The sequence below is a fragment of the Hydra viridissima genome, unplaced genomic scaffold (assembly GCF_058129835.1).
Source record: "Hydra viridissima isolate aposymbiotic clone 2 unplaced genomic scaffold, HvirCarnegie_v1 scaffold_4, whole genome shotgun sequence".
In the NCBI taxonomy this organism is placed as follows: Eukaryota; Metazoa; Cnidaria; class Hydrozoa; order Anthoathecata; family Hydridae; genus Hydra; species Hydra viridissima.
The window spans coordinates 10,723,876-10,740,169 of NW_028324303.1; the positions used below are offsets into that span (position 1 = coordinate 10,723,876).

Consider the following 16,294-nt stretch of genomic DNA (forward strand, 5'->3'; position numbering starts at 1 on the left):
ACATTTTGATGAATGTTTTGAAATTGATTTATTTGTCATAATTCATATAATGTTCATATAATTTCATGGTATAGGTTTTTCAGTTTTTTTTAGCACTAAATCTTGTTTTAGTCGACTAAATTTAGTTAGACTAAAAAGTTAGTCGACTAATTTTAGTTAGACTAAAACTAACCTTAACTCCCACCCCTAATAAATCGGTCTTCCACGGCATTGGGAGCTCGTGATCTGCCTTAGACAAGTCCTATAGCGTAGTCATTGGTCTCTACAAACCTTTGTAGAACCCTACCGACTATTTTATGAGAAACTCTAAAGCTTCTACCAAGTTCGTGATTTGTTAATCCTTCATTGGACAAAGTAACAAATTGAAACATATTCATCAAGACTTAAATTTTGTCTAGAACGCTGCATTGCGAACAGATGTGTTGCTCAAATGACACTTACCTTTTTTACTGTTAAAACAATTTAAAGGCAATAATAGTGTTCTTTTAGAAGTGAGGTTTAATTACAGCAAAACATAGTACTTATGAAAAGCGGCTATAATTTCGAAAATAAGGGTAACAGAATAAAACCTATAAAAGGCGTAACAAGAAACATTACCATCTTAGTAATTGATAAATTCGGGAATTACATAATATTTTTCAAAATAAATCGGAATTTATAAGTAGTGCGTTAATTTTGTGGTTAAGTGTATGTATATACACATACATACATACATACATACATACATACATACATACATACATACATACATACATACATACATACATACATACATACATACATACATACATACATACATAAAAGCGGAAAGACAAAAAGAAACAAATTATCAGCTAAACTGTAGTATTCACTAAGGTTTTTAATACAAATAATAAATTAGTTATTTAAAAGAAATATTTTCTTTAAGCGAGTCCGGATATTTACATTTAAAATATTCATCATTAGGCAACAATTGTTCTGCATCATGTGGTAATATTTTTGTATTTAAATCGAACTTAGGGATTTTCCCATCAGAAAAAGATACCATCAAACTATAATATTAAACAGCGAAATCGTCATCTGCATCATCTTCATCAGAGCTGAACTTGTATACTACCTTTACAGCTGCAGCAGCACGACCAGTACCCCGAGAACGTGGAGCAGGAACTATTGATGGTTTATCGTCCAAACGAAAAGACTCATCGTCGTCCGTGCTATCATTAAAGAACTTTTTACTTTTCTTTGGTAAAGCCTTTGGAACCGACTAAATTAACAACAATATTATTCACACATCTTTTCGTTAAAAACTCCTCTTTTATAATAATTTTTTTAGATTACTTAAAGGCTTTTGATGATAAGATTAACTGAGATTCACCTTTGTTGGTTTTGGTTTGTTCACTTTCACGACTTCGTCTTGCTTAGGTTTTGTTTTCTTACTTTTAGTCTTTTTTGTTTTGGGAGATAATGAATCGCTTTCATCTTCTGAAAGAGGACGCTTAGCAACAGATTTAGAAACACTCGGCTTAGTTTTCGTGGAGTTCTATAAAAGAATAAAAAATTTCAAATAAAAAGAAATTTAAAAAAGTTTCGGATTGATGAACTAAAGACTAAAAAACAATTAAAACTCTTTTTTCTCGAAATGCAAATTTACCGATATACTTGGTCCAAATGATATAAGGGATTGCTTAACATCGACTTTTTTTGTAGCTTTTTTTTCAGGTTTCTTTTTTTCTGTTTTCGAAGACTTCTTTGCCGGAGAATCGCCAAGCAAAATTGGTTCATTTTCAGAACCCTTGGTTTCAACCTCTAATTGAGGCGTTTTCTCAACGGCGGAGGTTTTTTTTTTCAGTGGAGATAATTTAGTGATTAAAGCGCGCGTTTGAGCTTCATCAGAATTGTCAGTGTCTTCTAATAAGTTTTGTTTTTCATTTTTAATTGGATCAGAAATATCAGAAACATCATCCTCGTGACTACTATTTTCAGAATCATCAAAATACTTCTAATTAAAAAAAATAATGAGAACTCAACAACTTTGACGATAAAGTAAGCATTTTTTAATAATTTAAACTTATTTGATATCAACAATTTAAATATAGATCAACCCTGAGATAAAGTTTATCTCAGTATTAAATAAATATTCAGAAAATAGATATGTTTACTACTAAATAGTATTATACCCACCTTGATTTCTTTTTTTCGTGTTTCACGCTTAAATGTATCTACAGATAAATCTTTGTCTTGAGAAAAATTTTCAATTTTAAACTCCTCGTCATCGTCTTCACCACCATCATCACTATCACTATTAACTACAAACTTTGATTTTTTAGGCTTGCTAGGTTTAAAAGCTAAAGGAGCTTGCTTTTTCTTGACGCCACTATGATCTACGAGAAAAAATTTTTTTTACTGGTATTTTGCATCCCTACAGTGAAAGTTTTTATAAAAATACGAATCTTACTTTTCTTAAGTCGATCAGCAAGCGAGAGTACCTCTCCTGTATCCTCACTCTCTTTGATTGGCTCACTGATTTCAATCTTTGGTTTTGTATCTTTTCCTGACAGAGTTTTGCCTTCATTTAATGGTTTCTTTTCAAAAGCTTTTACTATGTCTTTACTTTTGACAGGAGCTTTTTTAGCTTTGCTACCTTTAGCAGAACGTTTGTTATTTTTATTGGAAAGAGCATCAACAGCTCTATTTAACTCTTTTTCTTGCTCCTCAACTCGCTGAAAAGTACAAAAAGTTTAAAATGAGCTCATTGATTGAGTAACAAATATTTATATTCAAAAGAATTCAACTGAGGTTTAAAAAAAAGTTTATTCAGAAAGAATGTTTAGGCTTTTCAAAAATAAACAAACAAAAAAAAAAAACTGTAAGTAGCACCATTAGCTGATGATCAGGTTAAAAAATATGTGCAAATTATGTGCACAGAACTCATAAAGTTACTGAATATCTCTCTATAGAAATGGTAATTATTGTATCAATTGCAACCAATATAACATGGCTCAATAATGAGCCGGGATGTTGTCAAAATGTTTCACAGTTAGTACTAAAGTTCTCATACACTGTAAAATCTAAAAAATCTGTTTTCTTAACTTTTTGTGATTGTTAAGTAAATTGATGCATTTTGTTCATGCTATATTTAATGGCACTACTTACAATTATATTATCTCTGATGAGCCTAATCATGCATTCCAGAGTAATGTGATGAAAAAAGAACAGACCTCTAACTCCTCACAAAACATTTTGAGATCATCATTCCACAAATCAGCTGGTGTTTTTTGTCGAAGTGCATCCAGTTCTTCTTTCTGTATAAAGATATAACTATTAGATTTTATAAATACTGCTTTAGTTTATTACAATTACTTGTATTTCTATTACTTTTTCATCTCTTTGTCTGAGCAATTCTTCTTTCTTCTCCCGAGACAAACTCATAATAGCCATTGATAAAAGATAGGAAAAGTCAGGTCCAGACAATGTAGATGATGAGCTAGCAACATCTGTTAAGGGAGCCTCATTATCATCTTCCAATTGGCCTGATTTATCTACTTCTGACTTCCATGCTTTAACAGGGTCAGAAGCATAGCCTCTTTCAACGAGTGTACTAATAACATCCCGTCTGCTACGATTTTCTAAAATTTAGAAAAATGTTACCATTAGATATTCTAGAAATATCTGAAGAAAAAAATTCAGTATATTATCTTTAACAATTGATTTACCAATTATAACTTTTCCTTCTATTTTTTCTAATATAAATCTGGCTTGATTTTCTAATTTAGAGCATTCAGCCTCCAACATTCCCAATAAAAACTTTTTTCGTTCATTATATTTTGTCATTCGAACTTTAAAAAATGCTTTCATTATTTCAGTTGGACTTTCATACTTTTTTATGCATCCAAATTCATCAAAAAGGACCTAAATTATGAAAAGTGAATGGTTGTATGGTAGTGAAAAAAATAATTAAAAATTCATCAAAATAAAACTTTTTATAAATGTTTAATTAGGAATAAATATAAATGAAACAGAAATTGATAGAAGTAGGCCTTAAGAAACTACAACTGACCATGCACGACAGATTAATAGATGATATCAACTTAAACTTTTTATGCAACCCTTCTTGCTCAGCCTTAATCATTTGTTCAGGTGTCATTGAGACTACAAATTTGACACTGGAATCTGTATGATACTCCTTATAATCTCTAAAATCAAAAATGCAATAAAAAGAAAAACCAATATTTACAAAATAACAGTTAGGTAAATTGTTAGTAACTGCTAAAATACAAAATTACAAAAAAAATTTAAAGAAAAAAACTGTTACTTACGATATGCATGGTGGAGTTTTTTCATTGCCATAAAGATATACATCTAAAACAGTTTCCTTATAAACTTGAGTCCATGTCCTAACAGGAAGCTCTGTAATCTCAATTGTTGTTTCATCAATCACGTTTATATTACCATAGCAAGAGAACTTTTGTTCTCCTTCTTGAGTAATATCCCCAGTAAAGTCTTTATATGATGGAGACTATACAAAATAACAATACCCTTACTGCAAGAACTTTTATAGATTTAAAACATTGATCAAATATCATCATAAAATCTCACCATTGGTTGTGGTTCTTCCCCTGCAATCATTCTTTTAACATTTTGCACAATATCTCTAATATCAAAATTTGGAATTTTTGTTGAATAACCTGTACCAATACCTTCAGCGCCATTTACAAGACACATAGGAATGATAGGACAATACCATTCAGGTTCAATTTTTTGGTTATCTTCAAAAAGGTAAGTAAGAATTGCATCGTCTTTTACAGGGAAAACCAATCTTGTTAATGGACTCATCATTGTAAAAATGTAACGAGGAGAAGCACTATCTTTACCACCTACATGCCGAGTACCAAACTGACCAATTGGAAGTAAGACATTTAAATTATTGCTACCTACAAAGTTTTGTGCCAAGTTCACTATTGTTCCCATCAAACTCATCTGCATAACAAAGAAATTTAAATATGCTCTTGAAGATGAAAAATAATTTAAATAAAGAATAATTTTTAACTTAACTAAAAACTCAATATCTTACCTCACCATGATGATAGGCTGATAATTCAGCAACTGAACCAGCAAGTTGTGCAACTTTGACTTCTTGTTTGTCATTCCTTTTCATACAAGTAAATAAAACTTTTCGCTGACCAGGTTTAAAACCTAATTTTTAAGTTGCAAAAAGAAGTAGATTACTAAACTTATTATTAAGTAGGTTATTAATTTATTTTTGAACTGAGTTTTACAAATTGGATAAATTTAAATAATTTCATAATTTAAATTTAAATTGAGATTACCATCAACAAGTGAAGGTATTGAGCGTTCATTATCTGTATTAGAAAAAAGAATAAGTTCCTTGTTGATAAAATCTTGATAAGTCACACTCCGAGTTCCTTTTTCATAAAGGTAAATTTCAGGTAAACCTGCTTCTCTTCGTAATCTTCTTTCTTCAAGACCACTATCAAGCCAATTTTTCCTTTCATTAGCACATTTTTTACTAAATGCCTAAAAGTTAACACTGAAAAATGAAATGCAACTTATCAATAACTTGTTTAAAACAGATATTTGTTATTGTTTGCTATTTTAGATAATTATACATTAAAAAAACTAATTTGTAAAATCTCTAATGAGAAATAATTGACAGAATTTTAATTTGCATAAAACAATCATTTACAACAATGTTTGAATGCATTAGATATTTAATTCTTACTAAGATTAAAGCTTCATCTGAAGATGGCCCATCATACTCAAATATTATTCTGTGTCTTTGCATATCAGAGAAATACTCTTTACCTTCAATACTTGTTGAACTACCTAATCCTTTGTAGTATTTGATGTGCCATGATTTATAATTTTGTGTTGCTGCCTTCCATTCTTCAAACTCAGGTATGGAAAAAAAGGAAATAGTCTCTTTTTTGCTTTTGGATACCTGAAACATTTGGAAGAAAATACTCAGGGTTAGTTAGTGTCTTTGATTTAAATATTATAAATTGCTGAATAAAACTAAAAATTTACTGAAAAATAACAAAGAAAAAAAATTTTTGATTTATAATTTAGTTTGATTTATAAATGTGCAATCAATTTATGCAACTTTTTAAATATCATAACCATAACTGAATATCATGTCATAAAGAATAGTTTTTTCTTTTCCATTATTTTTACTAATAATCAATTTTTATTTTAGATAATTTAAACATATTGCAAAACATGACTAACAAAAACTAAAAAGACAAATTGAAAAAGTCAAAAATTAAAATATTATTGAGCGCTGTTTGAAGTCTTCTGCAAATCTGATTGCAAGTGAACTTATAAATTTAGTTTTTGTTTCCATTTATTTGTCTTTATAATGAAGTTATTGTATTTAAGTTTAAAAGTTCATCAGTAAAAAGAGAAAAATGTAACACTTGTGTACTTTTGTATACTTACTACTTTAGAATTGTGACATGATTATTGAATAACACAAAGGTATACATGGATTTCATTGATTGTTAAATATTAAACAATAATAAACAAAAACATTTAATGTAACAATCTATTTTAAAATTTGAACCTTAATTATAGGTGTGATGAATTCTTCAAGGAAGGGAAGTTTTAACAACCCTGGCCAATTTGCATGTATAAAATTGATCACAAGGCCTTTAATATGAGACCCATCTTGATCTTGATCTGCCATAATCATCAAATGACCATAACGCAATGTTTTCATATCTGTTTCATTTTCATATTTCTTCCCAAATTGCAAGCCAATAATCTTTACCAAACTGCCTATTTCAGCATTGTTCATAATCTAAAAAAAAGTCTTACTTTTGTTAGATCATGAACAATCACTTTAAAATGTAGCAGATTAAGAAATTCACTCTAATCATTTATACTTTTAACTCTTTTTATTTTTTAAATTTTCACTTTAACTAGACTTGTGTTGTAGCTTCATTTGCTTACAAAAATCATTTATCACTCAATGATAAATTGTTATATTTTTTTAATAAATATTTTTTAATACAAATGAAACCTGCACTAAATAATTATATGAAAGGGAAAAAAAGGCTAATTTGAAAGCAACTATAAAATTTATCATTTTAAACAACAAAAACAACCAATCCTCAACAGCAAATATACTGAAATATAAAATTAAGTTGCCAAATTAAAAAGTTAAACTGAAGAGTAAATAAAAGCTTTAAAACCAAAAACCAGTTTATTCATTCATTGCAAAATTCATTTAATAGATCTAAAGTGATTATTAAAGAGCCAGTATAAGTTTGTAAAGCTGAATTATTTATTACTTCAAAATAAAAAGAAATTACCAGTCATGAAATCATATACAAGCTTGTTAAAGATTTTAATAAACGTTATAATCATTTTCTCAAATACCTAGAAAACCATTTAAAATTGAATAAACATTAAGTGTATAAATTAAAAAATTAACTTTAAATATCAAAAATAAACCAACCTGAGAATGAGAAGCATCTCTAACATTCAATAGCTTCCCTCTTAAAGGAAAGACACCATACTTATCTCTTCCAACTACACTTAAACCTGCCATTACAAGGGCTTTAGCTGAGTCTCCTTCAGTAACAATTAAGGTACAATCTCTTGAGTTTCTTGTACCAGCATCATTAGCATCCTCTAACTTTGGAACACCTTTTAAACGACTGTGTTTTGAAGAAGATCCTATCTTATTAAGTTGAGCCTCGCTCTTAAATTTAACCCAAGACAAAATATTCTCTAAAACCCCAGTATCTTGCACCTAAAAAAACTTAAAAAAATAATTTCAACTCTTTTATAAAGCATATATATATATATATATATATATATATATTGAGATGAACTTAAACTAATGAACTTTGATCTAATACCATTTTTATGTATTTTTCTGAGAGCTCACAAGTTGAACCAAAAGCTGATTTTCGAAGTGTCATGTTTTCTTTTGTTTGTGAATCAAATGTAGGATTCTCAATGAGAGTATTAACAAACACCCAAAGATGTGACTTTACTTGAAATGGCTTGATATTGAAACCACCTTTACCTGTTTTCTTTTTAACAGTTGCTATTAGTTTTTCGCATATTTGATCAACAATATAGTTTACATGAGTTCCTCCCTTAATAACAAAAAAGTAAAATTAAACCCTTGTATGAATCATAATTTTCTGTTAGTTTTTAAATCTAAAATAAGAGTTATAGCATGGAAGCCTAAAAGAAAGTAACTGCTAAGAATAGAGATAATTAGTACCAAACCATAAAACAATTATTAAATAGTTCATGTTCATTTTTTAAAATTAAAGCTATCAATAATAAGTTTTAACAACTGATTTAGTAATGATGCATCTTTAGTTAGAAAGCTATGTTACTTTCAAAAAGCTAACTATATTGTTAAAAGATAAACAAAGAATATTTAAGTAATATTTAAGTGCAAATACAACAATATTATATAAACATGAATCAAGTTCTACAAATTAAAACTTTAGATCAACATTGCTTAAAAAAGAAGATTTAGAAAACTTAAATATGATGTAGAGTAGATAATAATATAAAGTACAATGAGTTTGAACTGAAAAAAAACTTCTTTAAAAGATTGTTAACAAACCACACAGCTTGAACAATTACTAGTTTTAGTAGCAAATATTTTTTTTTAAATTATTCAAAATATTTTCACCTTTGTTGTTGCAATACTGTTAACAAAACTTGACTGTTGGAACCCACTCTCACTAACTGTGACACATATTTCCCATCTTGGATTAACAACTTCATGTATGATCTTTGGACCTTGCTCTTCACCATTTTCTGTCTTGGATGCAGTTTTTAAGTACAAACCAACGTACTCTTTGAATGATTTAATCTGGCATTAAAATGAATAATTGGCATTAAAAATAATAATTAATAAACAAAAATATCTAAAATAAATAACAATTAACTAAAAAATAAATAATCTGGCATTCAAAATATTAACTAAATAAAAATAACACAGCCTAATCAACTGTTAATTACTTTCTTTTTTTTGATATTTGAAAAGCTTGAGAACTAAAATTACGCACATACAAAACTGTTACTTTTTAGTAACAAATAGTAGATATATTAATAGTTAGAATTTGTACAACCTAAAAAGTATGGACAAAGAATTAAATATATCTTCAGTATATCTCATCATAGGCAACAATATTCATGTAAAATACAACATATAAATAGAAGGACTGGATTTTTGTTAAAGTTTGCAAAAAATCAAATGATGGAATATTTAAGCAAGAAAGAATAAATGATAAACATGATATTAGTAAAAAGTTGAAATATTTAAAAGCAAAAAATAGTTTGATTATGAGAAGCCTGAATTTAACTAAAACAAAAAACTAATAAAAATTTTCATAGAATCAAATTAAACTCTAGCTGTGAGAAAAAATACAAGTATACAGCTTCCAAACTTATAATTATAATAACAACATTTAATTTCATATTAATTTAAAAATAAATATTTTCTTTGAAATCTTTTAACACTTAAAAGCATGAAAATCTACCTTATTTCATTGTTTATTCCATTTATTTCTTTTATGTTTGTTGTTTTATAATCTATATGCATTTTTTTTTGACAATAAATTAGACAAGAGAAGATAAAAGTTTGGTATTTTTTACTAAACATTTAACTTATTCAACATTTTGTTGTAAGATTCTGCAGATTAAACTTAAGCTACAAGGAGATTTACTACTTACTTTAATTTTCTCTCCATTAAGATACACTGCAACACCTTTGCAAACTCCAGCCATATCATATGCACGCCTCTTTAACAAAGCTACAAAATCATTATCTAGTTTTTCCATTTTGAATTTAGGAAGATCAGGCGAAAATGTCACACAAGTAAAATCAGTACCAGAGAAATCTACAATGTGTTCAGGTTCAGCTTTGCTCATATTGTTTTTCCAGACCTTTACAAAAAATTGAAAAATTACTTTAGTATTACAAAAATATTTCAAAGAAATTTATCAGATAAATTTAAATAGTTTACTTTAAAGTAATAAAAACCATTTGGGGGAGGGGGGAGGGGAGGGGAGGGGGAATTAAACTAATTACAATTTCATTGAAATTGCAACTGTAAAACAGTATTAAAAACACATTTTTAATTGACTAATAGAATCTCCCCTACATTGATTTCTTTTTTAAAAAAATATTTAGATGCTAGTTCTTTTTATATATTATATTCAATGGGTTTAAACATGTAATTAAAATAAACCACTTAATGCAGTTTATTTTAGATTCTCTACAAGTTATATTTTACCTGTGTAAATCACATTTGTATCTGCTTTTTCATTTCTCCAAAACAATACTCTATGTATAAAAAAATACCTGCTTAAATTTCTTCCCTTCACATCCAGTCTCTACAGTAAATTTGGTGCTAAATATATTGCATAATTTTGCTCCAAAACCATTTCTTCCTCCAACAACTTTTTTTTCTGTATCATCATAATTGCTTGAAGTCAGCAGATGTCCAAAAATCAAAGTTGGAACATAAACATGCTGCTCTTTATGCATTTCAACTGGGATACCACGCCCATTATTCCATACACTTATTATATTTTTTTCACTGAAAATAAAGAAATTAGTACAAATAACATGATTAATAATTAATTTCACAAATTTAAAGTAAAGCAAACAAATATCACTTACGCATCAATGTTAACTTTGATTGTATTCATTTTTGCATCACGTTGTTTATTGTCAGCAGCATTAACTAGGAAATTTTAGAAGACTTTCATTAAAAATGTGAGAAAATTGATATTAGTTATTTTAATAAACTTTTGGGCAATCAGGGCTGAAAACAGCTGTTGCTAATAACTCCTAGCAAAGTTTTTTTTATCCATATAATTTAGCTTTATGCTCATACTATTTTTCCCCATTCCTTTGATATATGCAAAAATTTGCAACAGTATTTTCGCTGTATAAACTTTCATTCAAACATAAAAATAACAAAGTGCAAGTTTGATTAATAAGATACATATAGAAGTACAAATCAAAGGAGCGACATGTAAAAGCATTTATATAAAAAAACTTTTGTCACTTAGTAGAATTTTTACATTGCCCAACTAGAGCTTTATTACTACTTTATATTTAAATTTTTCTTTAATTATAAAAAAAAAAAAATATCTCTTGCTTTATCAGTAACTTATTTTGAACTATATCTAAAATTACACATTCACAAAAAAAAAATACAAAAATTTTCTAAAGATGGCTTTAATTTCAAAACTAAACTTAAATTTAGTGGCAAAGCACAACAAACAGTGAACCAGAACACTAATTTAAAAGATATTTTAGAAAACTGCAAGACTCTATACATACTATAATTTTTTTTAATTGAAAAATATTTTATGTTTAACAGATTATATTATAGACAAACAACTGTTACAAAAAGTGATGACACAGGAAAGAATCAACTATTAGGTTTATGAAAACTTTTTAACTTTTAATACAGAAGTCAAATCAAAAGACACACTCATAACAATGTTTTTACTATCTTTAGAACCACAGTCAGAAAAAATCAATTATTTTTTTTAAGCCTTCACCTTTAAGAGAAACATTATAAGTTATTATTGATTTCCTTTAGTTGAATTTATAAAACTACAGAGAAACACATGCTAAAGAAATTAGAGTCAGTACTTTTTATATTTAGGCATCCAGAATGAATCAAACATAATAATGGATTCAAATCATATGGTTTCAGAGCAAATTTAAAATAATTTAATACAAAAGATCCATTATATCTGATAAAAAGTGAAACTCAATTTTTTTTTCCTATTAACTTTTCCATTATATATACTTTAAGTTTTTAGTTTATTTTTACATTTTTTGGTACTTTTTCTTAACATAAATCAGCACACAACCTTGATGAAAATTTTGTTTTCTTACTTTAGTGCCTAAAACAAAGATTTTAACAAAAGTAAAAGATATCTAATCAACACACCTATTTTGGTGGAGATAATATTTGATGTTTACAAAAACCAAAATGGGTTTATATGGTTAGCATAGAAACATTAAAATAAACTTTTAGAAGTGTACACAATCAAATTTAAATAATAAATATTTTAAATAAAAATATTATAATAATTACAATAATTTATTTTATGCTCATAAAAAGTCCAAAACTGTTTTATTGTATTTACTTCAAAACATGTATATTAAAACTAATTATGTTAGCACAATTCAATATAACCCTCTTTTAAAAGCTTGTGTAAAAGCATTTTCATGAAGTCAGCTTCAATAACATAAATACATTTTAGGTATGTTTAAACTTTGAGCTTGGAAAACAGACATAAAACAACTTAAATTAACAAATATTAACTACATTTTGTAATGCATCTTCAATTAACAAATTGTCAAAAATATCTACCCCTTATTTGTTTGTATCTTATGTATCTTCAATTAACAAATTATCAAAAATATCTACCCCTTAATGGTTGCTATAGGTGAACATTAGCTTTTATTTTCTCAGCCTTGTTTTCTCAAAAACGGAAATTTAAAAAAAAAGTAAATAGCAGACAGATCTTACCAATAATCTCATCAAAGATTTTATATAAACCAGGAGAAAAAGTAATGTTCTTTGAAATAATAGAATTGCTTTCATCATCCCAAATCCACATGTTTTGCTGACATGGTTCTGTAGATCCAATATAGGAATCAGGCCGTAAGATAATATGTTCTAATTGAGTTTTCTTTTGATAAATCCTTTCAACAGAAAGTCTTTTATCACTTTTTGAAGACTTGCCTGGTACCATGCCATTGACATTCATGTCAATATCCTGGATGTGTAAAAATAAAAAGGTAAGAATAATATTTGCCCTAAAATAGCATTCATATTTTAAATACCATTCAACATTAATATATTATTTAATGTTAATAATAGGAAATTATCTTAACATCGATATTAGATATCAGAATAACATTATATGATATAATATTTTAAGATGCTAGCTTAACATTGAATGGTATTTGATTGAACATTTTAAGTTCATTTAATAGCAATATTAACTAAACAATGATTAGGAGTAATGCAACACTATGAGAGAAATTTAAATCACTGGTTTTTTTAAAAAGATTTATCATTAAAAAAACAGAGCCTTTGTTTTATATTTTAATATCTAAATAAATTATATTCTTCACTGATTTGATTGCCAAACTTAAATACTGATGAAGCAATAAGTGAAATTTTGTATTATAACTGATAGAGTGATATTTATGTGCTTTGTTGATTTATGAGATCACTCTGCAAGAAAAACATCAGTAGATCATATATAGGTACATTACATTTCCCTTAATGAGATAAGCCTCTCTCTCTCTCTCTCTCTCTCTCTCTCTCTCTCTCTCTCTCTCTATATATATATATATATATATATATATATATATATATATATATATATATATATATATATATATATATATATATATATATATATATATATATATAGGCTTATCTCATTAATCATTACAAGCTGATTGTATTTTAATGATCTTTTAAAAGCACCTGCTTTAATATTTATAGCAGACTTAGTTACTAGCTATATTTTATTTTGAGTTAAAGCACTGCTACTTTTAATTCGAGAATGTAGAACTATAAATCTCAAAAATGATATTTATTTTTAAAAAAATACATGTAAGACCAGTTACAGTTTCTATAGAGCTTAATTTTCAAATATTAATTTAAAATCGGAAGGACTGTACCTTGAGCGCCATGATTACATATAAATTGAAATTATTTAGACATCGCGCTTATTTTGAAAATAACCAATGATGCTGGAGAAGCAAAATAGTTAAGTTATTAGCATAGTTGATGTTAAACATTAATAAAGTATAATAGTGTGATAACCTGTTAAAAATTCTTTAACAGGTTATCGCACTCATTTGCTACTTATTGACCACCTTAAAATGACTGCATCTAAATCTTTAGCTTTACAGGCCAGTCTCTTGCTTCTAGCCAGCAGTGCAGTAGGTTATTGGACAGGTGATTGAAAACTCACAATGCTTGTGTTGATCAAATCCAGTAACATATATTACCTGTAGTTACTGGAACTTGTTTGATTCCTGTTGCTTGACTGAGTTTGATGGTACCATGAAATGATCCTCGTTTACTGGCATGACTGATGGTGTAATCTATTCAGCTCCAACTAGATCATTAGAAACCAATGCTTGCAAGTTTTTCCCAACTGTACAAAAGTGAATCAGATGTACAGAAGTAAATCAGATGTACAGAAGTGAATGGATGCTTTTCATTTAGCTTCAGTTTTCCAAATCAAATACACAAAAAGTTAAAATTTAACAACTCAGACGAGCTTTTTAGTCAACTTTGTTAAATTTTTTAAGCAACTTTCAACAGTTGTTACATGCTCCACATGGAACCTTTTCATCATTTAAATCCACGTTTCTGTACTCTTTCAATCTTAAATATTGAAAGTTCTCTTTCCCATTGATTATTGCATTGCAAAGTACAAAATGAAAATTATATGTTTAAAAAAACTGTACTATAGAGTTTGCTTTCAAACCTGATTGAAAAAAAAGCTGGATAATGCAGTTTTAAAATTAAGGAATCAATAAAAGGAGCGGGGGAAAGGAGGGTTAAAACTTTAAATGTTGTAATCATGTAATAAAGTACTTTGATTTAAAACCTTTTAATAGTTAAAATAATTAATAAATTGCGGATGATAATTTTAGGTTTTGTTTCATTTATATTATTCACTAATGAAAATTAATACTAAATAATATCATCTGCGTCTCGTTATTTTTTTATTCGAGACGAGACGTGACGAGACGATGATATCCGGGACACAATTTTTAAATTCCGAAAGAAAATTTATCGTCCCGGTTCATAACTTTATTCCGGGACACTTTATTCGTCAATTTTTTCCGGGACATTTTTCGTCTCGTTAGGCTGTTCCGGTTCATTTCGAGAAAACGATTCTGAGACGCAGACCCTTACTAAATAAACATTTAATTAAGTGTTATTCATCAAAATCTTAAATGTGGAATATCTTACTAGAACAAAATGATAAGATTTTTAAAATTTTTCATAATTACAATACCATATGTGTATATTCATAGGGTTTTCTGGGAATCGCCATAAACATTAAACATGATTTTTACAGATCGTGTAATAGGCAGCTTTGCCATTGTGTATTTGAAATTTCTATCCTCCAAGGTGAAAAAAATTTAAATTATCTAAGCTTTACATTTAACCTTTTTTTATAAATCTACAAAATTGAAATGGAATATCTCGGGCATTGACGAATAGTTGGTGGCCTTCAACAAGGTGGTGTTAAGTAAGGATTGACAAATAAGTTGTGTTATACTTTCAATTAAGGAAGTTGGGTAAGGGTTTAACTTTCAAATTAGTATTACTTAGCAAAATTTCAATTATTATGTGTCATATTGTTTTAAACATAGAGCCGAGTTTTTAAACGAACTTCCATATTTGTGAGCGATAAATATTTCCCACTGTTTAAAACAACTTGAATTTTCGGAAACTTTTTTTTTCTAGAAAAAAAACAGAGGTTTACTATCAGCCCTAATTAGTAAGTAAATCATTTTTAGTTTCAAGCTGGATTCGTCTATGTTTTTGACTAATTTCGGGTTCGTTTTTCAGAAATATTAACATAAAAACAAAACAAACATAAAGTCTATAGATGTTTAGAAATTTTTATTGGGAATCAAGTAAGCATTAAGTTCAAAGTTCTATACTTTATTCAAAGTTTTATTTATATCAAAGTTCTAGATTTTAAAACTTTTAAACAATATTTTATTAGATTTGGTCACTAAAATAAATGTGCATTTACATGAGGGAAAGTAAAATAAAAATTTTTGTATTAAATGTTCACGAATGTTAAAATATAGAAGCTTGAAATTGCGAGTCGATCAATCGCATGTTACTAATAAACTATTACAATCTATTAAACTTCTTTTTAAAAAAATGACAGCTTTTTACAAAACTAGTTTTCAAAAAAAAACACTTATTGGCTAAATTAAAACTTTGAAGAGCGTCATCAACACCAGAAGACCCCTCCCTAAAATAAACTTTTAACTTTCTATCTTTAAATTTGAAGGAAATTCTAAGGTTTGAAGGCTAAAAACAGATTTTGAGGAGAGGACTTAAAAAAAGTAGGAAGACTTCAGAAAAAACATCAACTGAGCTTATACGAGCTGCAAATGAACTCCTTTCAAAACGTTTTCAATAAAACTACACATTGTTTCTTAACAAACGCACTGTTTTTGCACTCTTTTCATTTAAAAAATCCAAAAACCAATTGTCAGAGCTCTTTTGGT

General features: G+C 27.8%; 1 protein-coding gene across 2 annotated transcripts; it reads right to left on the reverse strand.

The window, feature by feature from the left end:
• Nucleotides 1–826: 826 nt before the first annotated feature.
• Nucleotides 827–14,757, reverse strand: LOC145183744 (DNA topoisomerase 2-alpha-like). Of its 2 annotated transcripts, none has more exons than XM_090084118.1 (23): nucleotides 14,036–14,757; nucleotides 12,534–12,783; nucleotides 10,658–10,721; nucleotides 10,337–10,574; nucleotides 9,706–9,918; nucleotides 8,660–8,842; nucleotides 7,863–8,105; nucleotides 7,457–7,753; nucleotides 6,560–6,796; nucleotides 5,720–5,938; nucleotides 5,307–5,514; nucleotides 5,051–5,172; nucleotides 4,576–4,956; nucleotides 4,296–4,495; nucleotides 4,037–4,172; nucleotides 3,693–3,888; nucleotides 3,355–3,605; nucleotides 3,198–3,281; nucleotides 2,435–2,699; nucleotides 2,161–2,360; nucleotides 1,631–1,978; nucleotides 1,355–1,519; nucleotides 827–1,243 (listed from the first exon to the last, which is right to left on the reverse strand). In XM_090084118.1, exons 2-23 carry the CDS (start codon nucleotides 12,772–12,774, stop codon nucleotides 1,040–1,042), a joined length of 4,695 nt encoding a protein of 1,564 aa, XP_089940244.1. In that variant the 5' UTR covers nucleotides 12,775–12,783; nucleotides 14,036–14,757; the 3' UTR covers nucleotides 827–1,039. The 2 variants fall into 2 exon arrangements, with proteins under 2 accessions (XP_089940244.1, XP_089940243.1); XM_090084117.1 differs by lacking the exon at nucleotides 14,036–14,757 and adding an exon at nucleotides 13,703–13,743.
• Nucleotides 14,758–16,294: the final 1,537 nt, after the last annotated feature.